We start from the raw sequence: 10,208 nt of genomic DNA, 5'->3' as shown, positions 1-10,208 counted from the left end.
AGAGAGAGAGAGCACAAGCAGGAGAGCAGCAGAGGGAGAGGGAGAAGCAGGCTCTCCACTGAGCAGGGAACCCGATATGGGACTCAATCCCAGGACCCTGGGATCATGACCTGAGCCAAAGGCAGACGTTTAACCAACTAAGCCACCCAGGTACCCCAATAAAGCTTCTTTTAAAATATTTGAGTAGTGAGATGTCTGAGAGAAGCAAAATTAAGCAGACAATAGATGTGAACTCTAATATTGGTATATCACAGATGAAAGATCATATACAAGGCTGAATGAATCCATTAATTGACTAGATAAAGGAGTAAGTGGAAAGATGAATTAAGACTGCAAACCAACCCCCAACACTTGCAAATGGCCTGGAATCCTAGGAATCCACACAGTTAGTTTGTCTTTTTAGATTTCTTCCCCAATTTCCTTTCCACATAGGAATTTAGACCCTACACATCTTCCTCCTAGTAACTGTCCTGTGGATGGCATCTTTGACTTCCTTGTTTCTCAAGCTGTAGATAAGTGGGTTCAACATGGGGATCACAGCTGTGTAAAACACCGACACCACTTTATTGATGTCCAACGAGAAACTTGCACTAGGCCGTACATAAATAAAGAAAAGAGTACCATACAGGATGGAGACAGCCGTCAGGTGAGAAGAACAGGTAGAAAAGGCTTTGCGCCTGCCCTCAGCAGAGTGGATCTTCATGATGGCAATGAGGATGTACATGTAGGAGACCACGATAGTCAGACCACTGAAGACGCCCATGGCTCCAGCCACAACAAAAACTACCAACTTAGTAAGCCTGCTGTCAGCACATACGAGGGAAAGCAGGGGGGACATATCACAGAAGAAATGATTAATGACATTGGGGCCGCAAAAAGAAAGACGAAATGCATTCGTTGTATGGGTCATGGTGTTCACGAACCCGATGACATAGGGACCAACGACCAGCTGGATACACAGTCTCTGGGACATGGCAATGGAATACAATAATGGGTTGCAGATGGCCACATAGCGGTCATAGGCCATGGACGCCAGCAGAATACACTCTGCTGCCACAAAGAACCCAAAAAACCACTGTTGCAAAGCACAGCCCAAGAAAGAGATGACCTTCCTCTTCATGAAGAAGTCAGTGAGCATCTTGGGGCTCACAACAGAGGAGAAGCAGATGTCCACAAAGGACAAGTGGCTGAGGAAAAAGTACATGGGCGTGTGAAGGCGGGAATCAACCTGAATCGGAATAATCATACCCAAGTTTCCAGTGAGATTGATAAGGTAGAAACTCAGGAAGAGCAGGAAGAGGAAGATCTGAAACTGGGGGTTGTAACTCAAACCTGTGAAAATGAATTCAGTGACCCTCGTGTTGTTTTCAATGGCCATTGGCTGGTTCTGGTTTCCACTAGAAGAACAGAGGAGTCACAACAGATTTGGTGAACACATCTTCAAAAATGGGACATGGAAAAAAATATACCGGTAACTGGGCGAGCCTTAGAGGTGATATGACTTCATTGCATCCTGTGGCCAAGGAAATGCAAGTGAGATAGGGACCCAGACAGAAGATCAGATCCGAAGCTGTCATATTTTAAGACTCTGCAGAAATCCATCAATGCCGAAAGGAGAAGACAAAAATCCAGGAAAAGAAAAGCAGGTTGCTAAAGGTCCCATGGCCAGCTGATCACAGAAATGGCTCCAGAGCAGATGTCCAGTAGCGCTCACTTCAGTGAACTTTGCTTGCGTTCACCAGGGGAACACACACCGCAGAGTGGAAGTGAGGCAAGCTGCGGAAGAAATGAGCAGCCACTCAGTTTTAGAAGGTACACCGTGCACTTGGCGATTATAACCCAAGACTAAATGCATGGTCTTCAACTCTGGAGCCCGCCGCCTCTGACCCTGGGAAAGTCTTCACTGTGAAACAGGAATGATCATAATAACACCCACCTTGTAAATTTGGTGTGAGGGTACAACAAAATAACACATGCAAAGCACTTAGCAGAGTCTCACTGAGCACCTTACTAAGTGCACAATAATTGCTAGTATTTTTGCCTTGCATGCTTCATTGAATAAGTGTGCAAGGTAAGTATCATTATCTCCTTTAACTTGGAGGAAAATTGAAGGTCGATGCACATTCATGCTGGTGACTGGCAGAGATGGGCTTTGCACATGTTTATGTCCAAACGGACTGTGCTCTTTCCTTTATTGCTGCAGAAATTGTGTGTTCACAATTCCACTCCTCACAAAGAGATGCAAAATCCGCTCCACTATGAGTATGGAATAATGTGTGTTTGGCTGCCTACTCCTGATGTTGAGGTTACCGCCAATGGCCACTAGTGGGAAGCCCGTAGGATAAGAGACTGGTACCCTTGAATATCACCTTTATGGAAACACACAGGGAAGAACTCTAGAAAAGAGCCTAAATTCTCCCACCTGTATACCCTCCATCTATTCCTTGACACCCTCTTAGGGTGCCCTTGGTTAGGTCAGCTGGTCTTTGAACATGAGTTGCTTCACATGTTCAGTGTAACTAAAACTCTTACTCTCTTAGAACTCTCTCATCAGTTTAGCATGAGAGGAAGATGTTTAAGTACTCTTGAACCCTACTTAACTTATTTTTTAAAGATTTATTTACTTATTTATTTAAGAGAGAGAGAAAGAGAGTAGGGGGAGAGGCAGAGGGTGAGAGAGAGAGAATCTCAAGCAGACATCCCGCTGAGTGGGGAACCTGATGCAGGGCTTGATCTCACGACCCTGAGACCATGACCTGAGCTGAAATCAAGAGTCAGACACTTAACCAGCTGAGCCACCCAGGCACCCCTATACTTTACTTTTAAAAAGTTTTATTAGCCCAGGACGATTGGAGTGCAACATCATACTTAGGCTAGACACTTTTCCTCCAGTTTTCTAATCTGAAATGTATTACTTGACTTTAGCAATGTCTTCTCTGAGACCAGTAATGCAGCTTACCTTAGATTCTTTGCTTTAGGCCATTAAAGAGAAAGATCCGATGGCCGGGCAGACAGTCCACCCATCACACTCAGCTCTTGCTTAGGTCTCTTCAAGAGTCTAGGAACTCCTCCAGGGTCCGTCCAACACTACCTCTCGGTCTTCCACTCGGCAGTCACCCAAAGCTCCCAGACAGTACCTTGTCAACCTTGGTTTCTAAAGCTACCCAAACCTTCCACGCACATTTTAATTTCTCAAGTTCTCTGCTGCATTTGGTGCTTACTCCATAAAAATCAAACCACACAGAGTGGGGAAGCACAACCAGCTCTCGTATTCAGAGCACTAGCATAATAACAACATAGCCTGTGATAATCTTTCCTTAGCAAAGAAGTTACCCAGGTGGTATAGACAGGGATGCAAGTTGAATTCAGTGCAATCTCTTTTCCCTTCTTCTTCTGCTAAAGCATCGGTCCCATTTTATACTTATGTGAGAGACTGCGATCCAGTTGCCAAACCTAGATTTATCTCTACATAAATTACCTCTTCTTAAATTTTTCTCAGTCATCCAACAAACAGGAGGATCATGCCCATCCTGGCCGTCACTCAAATATATAATTTATTTTAATGCCACTTAAAACAAGTTGTGCTCTCTTGAACTTGTTGAAAATCAGGTAGAAAGAACAGAAAATGATTTAGAAGTTCTCAACTTACATTCTAATATGCTCTCTCCTCTTTAAAGATGGCATGAAAACTAAAGTAGAAATGAGCCCAGGGTGTCAGCGTTCCTCTCTCCCCCAACACGGCTGCCTTCTCATGCACAATAAATCAGACTTCTCAGTGCTCATTTGGTTTTACTTTTTTTACTCTCTTTCCTTTCAAGAAGAAAATGTGGAGTACTTGCTGCAAAACATACTCAGAATCTTCATCAATTAGATAAAAGTTCCCTGAACTAGTTGCATCACTTTTTCTTTGTGGTTGTTATGGAAACTCCTCTGTCCCCAAAGTCTACCATAGCCTGAGAATGAAGCCCTCAGGGAAAGTTCAGTCAAAGTTTTGCTTCATACACTAAGTCTGATGTGATCTGTTTTCTGATTGTCTTATATTTGTTTTTAACTGGATGTACTCCCTCCATTCTATTTCCAGGCTAAGCCAGGAACCTCTAAGGACTCCCAGGTAAATTGACGTAGTGTGGAGAGGGTGGGCCACAGGAGAAACTTAGCTCCCCCAGATTCTCCCTCTATTGCCTTCATATCTTGGGAACAAGGGCAGAGAATGTGGAAAATTAACTTTTCTCAATGATAGCATTTATGACATGTAGCCAAATAAACTAATCTTCCCAGGACTTTGCCCAAAACATACAAAGCGTTTAACCACTGTAAGCAAGGGCTGGAAAGAGAATTTCTGAGAATATATTAATGATCGTTAAGCTGAATGACAAGACATTATATTATATTTGAACTGTTAACGTATGGCAAGGGAAATACATTTCTTATTACCAAGAAAGAAATAAAAACCCATGAAACAAAGTGCTTCAGGGCTCTGTTTCCTCTGCAACACAAACATCGCCAACCAAAACAGAGTCGAAACGGATTCCAGCCTAATGGCAAAAACCGTAAGCCCTTCAGCCAGCAACACAACTTCCCACTCTAGGAGACTTTGTTTGTTGACTTTTTATTAATTTCTCAGCATGCTGCTATAGTCTTTAGAGCAAATTTTCCATGAGACCTTAGTCTTTGATAACAACTTTCTGTTCTCTCTACATATGAAAGACATATGTTGAAAACTGAAAACTGTTTAGATATCGCCCTTTTATTTCTGTTTGTTGTTTTTTTTTTTTTATTTCAAGTTTTTATTTAAATTCCAGTTTGTTAATATGCAGTGTAATATTGATTTCTGGTATAGAATTTAGTGATTTAACACTTACCTAAACACCCAGGGCCTATCACAAATGCCCTCCTTAATGCCCATCACCCATCTAGACCATTCCCCCCACCTCCCTCCATCAACCCTCAGGGTCATTAAGAGTCCGTTCTATGGTTTTATGGTTCGCCTCTCTCCCTTCTCTTCCCCCATGTTCATCTGCTTTTTTTCTTAAATTACACATATGAATGAAATCACGGGGTGTTTGTCTTTCTCTGACTGAGTTATTTCATATAGCATGATACCCTCTAGTTCCATCCAAGCTCTTGCAAATGGCCAGATTCCGTTCTTTTTGACGGCTGAGTAATAGTCCATCTTCTTGACCTTTCATCGGTCGACAGACCTTTGGGCTCTTACCATAATTTGGATAATGTTGATAATGAGTTGTCTGGATAATAATCCTTTTTTATTATATGACAGTGTGAGTCTACAGGTTCAATATCAATAAAGGTTTATATATGTGTGCGTATATGTGTGTTTTCTTAGGTAAAGTGTCTACAACAAGTGTTTGTCATTAGTCAGGATTTGGGGAGTCACTTTGGTCCTGTTGACTGTCTTCCTGATGATTGGTTAATGTTCTTTGAAGAACTGGTTAATGCTTGTTCTGGAAGCATATTTATATTTTCTCTTTGGGGGTGAATTTGTAAGTGGAAATGAACATTTTAATTCTTCCTATGTTGTTTATCTCATAGTTATTTTTATTTCCTTTATGTATCTCTGTTTTGAATCTTAAGAATATATATTTCTAAGATTTCTTTTAAAATTTACTTCCTGAATGGGGTGCCTGGGTGGCTCAGTTAGCTAAGCATCTGACTCTTGATTTCGACTCAGGTCATGATCTCAGGGCTGTAAGATCAAGCCCTGAGTCGGGCTGTGTGATGCATATGGAGACTGCTTAAGATTCTCTCCTCCTTCTCCCTCTGCCTCTCCTTCCATCTCTACCCCCCTCTCTAAAAAGATAAAATAAAAATAAAAAATAAAGGAAAAACCCATAATAAACATTAAAAATCTTTAAAATTTACTTCCTGAGTAAACCAAAGAAAGACAAATACTGTGTGATTTCATTAATATATAGAATCTAGAAAACAAAACAAAACAAAAACTCAAAGATACAGAGAAATGATTGGTGGTTTGGTAGTTGCCAGAGACAGGAGCTGGAAAGGTGAGCAAAATGAGGTATAAGATAAATTAATCCTGAGGATACAGTGTACCCAATCGTGATTATTGTCAGTAATACTGTATGCATATTTGAGAGTTGCTAAGAGAAAATTCTTAAAAGTTCTCATTACAAAAACAAATTGTAACTCTGTGGTGATAGATGTTAACAAAACTGTGGTAACCATTCTGCAATACATATATCAAATTATTACACTGTACACCTAAAACTAGTGCAATGTTACATGTCAATTAAATTATTTCTGAGGTCATAAAGACCTAAATTGCAGATAGTTTATTTTTAGCTATATTGATATAATCATTGCTGATTACGTTGAAATTTCAAATTCATAAGGCAAATCCATTTGTCAAAGAAAAGGCAAATAATTAAGATTATTTTTAATGTATATTTGTGTGTCCTTAAAAGTTATTTTCTTCTTAACCTAAGTGACTAATATTACACAGGGAAAAATGAACAAAGGAAAAAAGATACAAATATACTATTTTTAGCTTCACCACAGAGCATTCAACCTCTGCTGCAAAAGATTTGCACACTTTTGTTTGACAATAGGATAAGTTGATTTTTTTAATTTTATGCATTTTTGTTATAATAATGTCAGATGAATCTTGAAAAATGTTTCAAACTGATGCAATTTTTAGCTGGAATGTAAGCCTTCTTTCTGACAACTACAGTCTAAAGCGATCTCTCCCTGTAAATTTCAAAACTTGTAATGACCTTTTATATAGAATTTATTGGTGCTATCTTTTCCTATGAAGATTTTGTGTTACATTTACTATATGACCATAAAGGAGAGAGACCACAACACAGTCAATGCCATAGACATTTCAGGGTTCCTATAACTCAATTGACAATAGCATTTTACTATTATTTATATGTAACTCTTATCCCATGAAGAGGAAAGGGATGATTCTTTAAATATTCTTAAGTTCCTGAATAATTAAAATACAAATATGAAAAAAACATAAAAACGTAAAAACTCAAAAATAAATGTTTGCCAAATATTCTAATCTATGTTCAATATTTATAGATGGACGTCGTAATAAGCATGAAACAAACCCATCCATAAAATTTTATTTATTTTCAAGGTTGCAAAGGACAAACCAGGAAAAGTATTTTGCAGCTAATGTTACAAAAGCTTTTTGTTTATTGTTATGATGATGTACGGAGTTACAAGAATGTTGGATGACTGAGTACAATCTCTGAGCTATGTCTTCTAGAACAAGTGTGTCATAACTTTGTTACTCATCGTAGAACATCATTCCTCCTTTGTACCTTACTCTCAAAATTTGAAAGATAAGAATATGAGAGTAGATCACACATGTTAAATTTTTATGTGCAATGAACGTTAAAGTATGTGATGAGAGGCAGAAAAAAAATGCAAAAAAAAAAAAAAATGTGATGAGAGATTCCATGTAAAGTACCCATTCCTGTAGGCCCCCTTTATGCACAGAGGATGCATTCCAAAACCCCCAGTAGATGCCCGAAACTGTGAATAGTACTGAACCCTCTATAAACCTCATTTTTTCCTATGCGTACATACCTAGCATTGAGTTTAATTTATAAATTAGGCACAGTAAGAGATTAATAACAATAAATAATAATAAAATAAAACAAAACAATATACCATAAAAAAAAAAATTAGGTGACTGCGGTCTCACACAAAATATCTTACTGCACTGTACTCATTCTTCTTGAGATGATGTGAGATAAAATGTCTACAGGATGAGATGAAATGTCTACAGGCATTGCAACATGCCCTTAGGTTATTACTGACCTTCTGACAATACATTGGAAGAAAGATCATCTCCTTCCAGACTGCAACTAACTGCAAGTAACACAAACCCCAGGAAGCAAAACCAAAGGTAATGGGGGGACTAGTGTATATAGGCCCAAACACACAAAATGTATCTATGATTTCACAACCCTTTAAAATTAATTTTTAGGGATTTTTTGAAACTTTTTCCCAAGCCTCCTATCTTAATAATGCTTTCAATTATTAAAGGAAATGTTTGTGGACAAAATTATTGTGATTTATAAGCTGATGCTGCCATCTAGTGGCCAAGTTTAGCTACACCTTAAGGAGGAATTCTTAAAATGCTACTTCACTATGGAAACCTGTCTTCCTTTTGTTTGAATCCTATATTCACTGAGACCATGTTAATAGATGACTTTTAAAAACAAGAAGGATAATAAAATATATTTTATGACTAATGTGAAATTGTGCCTTTCATGGTACTGAAAATACATATTTAAAGCAAAACTTGTTCTAAAATAAAACTAAATATGTAAAACTAGGATTTTCAGAATCGAGGATATAAGGTCATTTTGAGGGAATCTTTATTAACATGAAATGGAAGAGAGACTAATATCAGCCTCAGAAGTTAATGATCATCACATTCCTTTCCAAATGACCTCAGATGGATTTAACAAACTTCTGTTGAATCATTTCTGGGTCAGATATTGTGCTAGACTCTGATGATAAAGGAGTATCTCCCCAGGACACGTGATAAGGAAGAATTTCTTTTTGTTTAGGCTGCAAAAATTTTATGAAATTTGATTGGGAACAGACGGTGTCTTATGCCTTCCTAACATCCATAAAGACGATCATATAAAATTTTTATTAGACAAGCAATAATAATAAATTAGAAATGCCAGTCACAACCTTCTGAGAACTTATCTGTAATAGTTTTCTGAATTTTATAATAATAAAGGGCCCTACATAATGTTATCTCCACTTCATAGATGGGTATAGTAAGAAATTGTTTGTTTAAATGTTCTGTATTATTGGATATAGCTCCTTATTTTGAATTTCACACCATGCAGTTTTACTTGGGAAGAATGAATATAACTAGGCCATTCCTATCTAAATTCTCTCTCTCTTCTCTCCCTTTTTCTCCCTCTCCCTCGATCTTTCACACACCCGAGTCTAAGCATATTTAAAAACAGGGTTTTGTTTTGTTTTTTTTCTTGATTGTCTCTCACCTTGGTAGGGGATAAGGATGTGTGAAAACGGCATCTCTTCCTCTCTCCAGACATCTTCCTTAAACCTCTCTCTCTCTCTTTCCTCAAAATTCCATTTCAAATGCGTCCATCTGGAATAGACCAGATGTCCCTTTTCCCTTTTTTGGCAAGAGAATGACTCTTTCAGTGTAAGTGACGTGTCCATCCCACACCTGGTGGGGGCTGTAAATCACGAGATTCTGACTCTCCAAAACCTCAGAGATAACACTTGCACCAGGAGAGGAAGTCAGTCAGAGAATCCCAACACCCTGGACAGAGCTGCCAGATCGGGGATGAGGAGGAGGCGGATACAAGAGGAAGAGGGCAGGGACATAGTGCAAGCACACCCTCGAGATATTGTGGGTTCCCTTCCAGAGCCGTGCAAAAAAATGAGTATTACATTAAGCAAATCAAATACATTGTTGTTTTGTTTTTCCAATGTATGTAAAAGTTCTAGTTACATTATACTGTAGTTTATTATGTACAATAGCATTATGTCTAAAAGAACAATGTACATACCTTAATTTAAAATACATTACTATATTTGTATACAATACATACAAAGGCTCTGCCTTTGGCTCAGGTCATGATCTCAGGGTCCTGGGATCGGCCCCCGCATCGGGCTCTCTGCTCAGCAGGGAGCCTGCTTCCTCCTCTCTCTCTGCCTGCCTCTCTGCCTACTTGTGATCTCTCTCTGTCAAATAAATAAATAAAATCTTTTTAAAAAATAAAAAATAAAGACACATGACTGCTAAAAAACGCTAGCCATCATCTGGGCTTTCAGCAACCTGTAATCTTTTGGCTGGTGGAGGGTCTTGACTCCACATTGACGGCTGCTCACTGGTCAGGGTGACTGTGGCCATTTCTTAAAGTTAAGACAACATGAAGTTGGCCACATCCGTTGACTCCTCACTTAACCACTCAGAGGTCATTGCAGGCTTATTAATTGGTCTATTTCAGTACGACGTCTCAGAGAATAGGGAAGCCTAAGGAGAGGGAGAGAGATGGGACCAGCAGCCAGTTGCTGGAGCTGTCAGAACACCCCCGTCTACGACAAGGTTCCCCATCTTACATGTACATGGTTTGTGGTGCCTCCAACAGTCACCATAGTAACACCAAGATCGCTGACCACCGATCATTAGAGCAAAAACAATAATAGTGAAAAGGTTTAAA

General features: G+C 39.0%; 1 protein-coding gene across 1 annotated transcript; it reads right to left on the bottom strand.

The window, feature by feature from the left end:
* Positions 1 to 436: 436 nt before the first annotated feature.
* On the bottom strand, positions 437 to 1,378 carry LOC132023688 (olfactory receptor 5G9-like). Its single transcript, XM_059410097.1, has one exon. The coding sequence runs from the start codon at positions 1,376 to 1,378 to the stop codon at positions 437 to 439; it is 942 nt and encodes a 313-aa protein (XP_059266080.1).
* Between the last annotated feature and the right edge of the window lie 8,830 nt (positions 1,379 to 10,208).

This window comes from Mustela nigripes, chromosome 1 (assembly GCF_022355385.1).
Source record: "Mustela nigripes isolate SB6536 chromosome 1, MUSNIG.SB6536, whole genome shotgun sequence".
Taxonomy (NCBI): domain Eukaryota; kingdom Metazoa; phylum Chordata; class Mammalia; order Carnivora; family Mustelidae; genus Mustela; species Mustela nigripes.
This window is presented reverse-complemented; position numbering and strand designations above follow the sequence as displayed.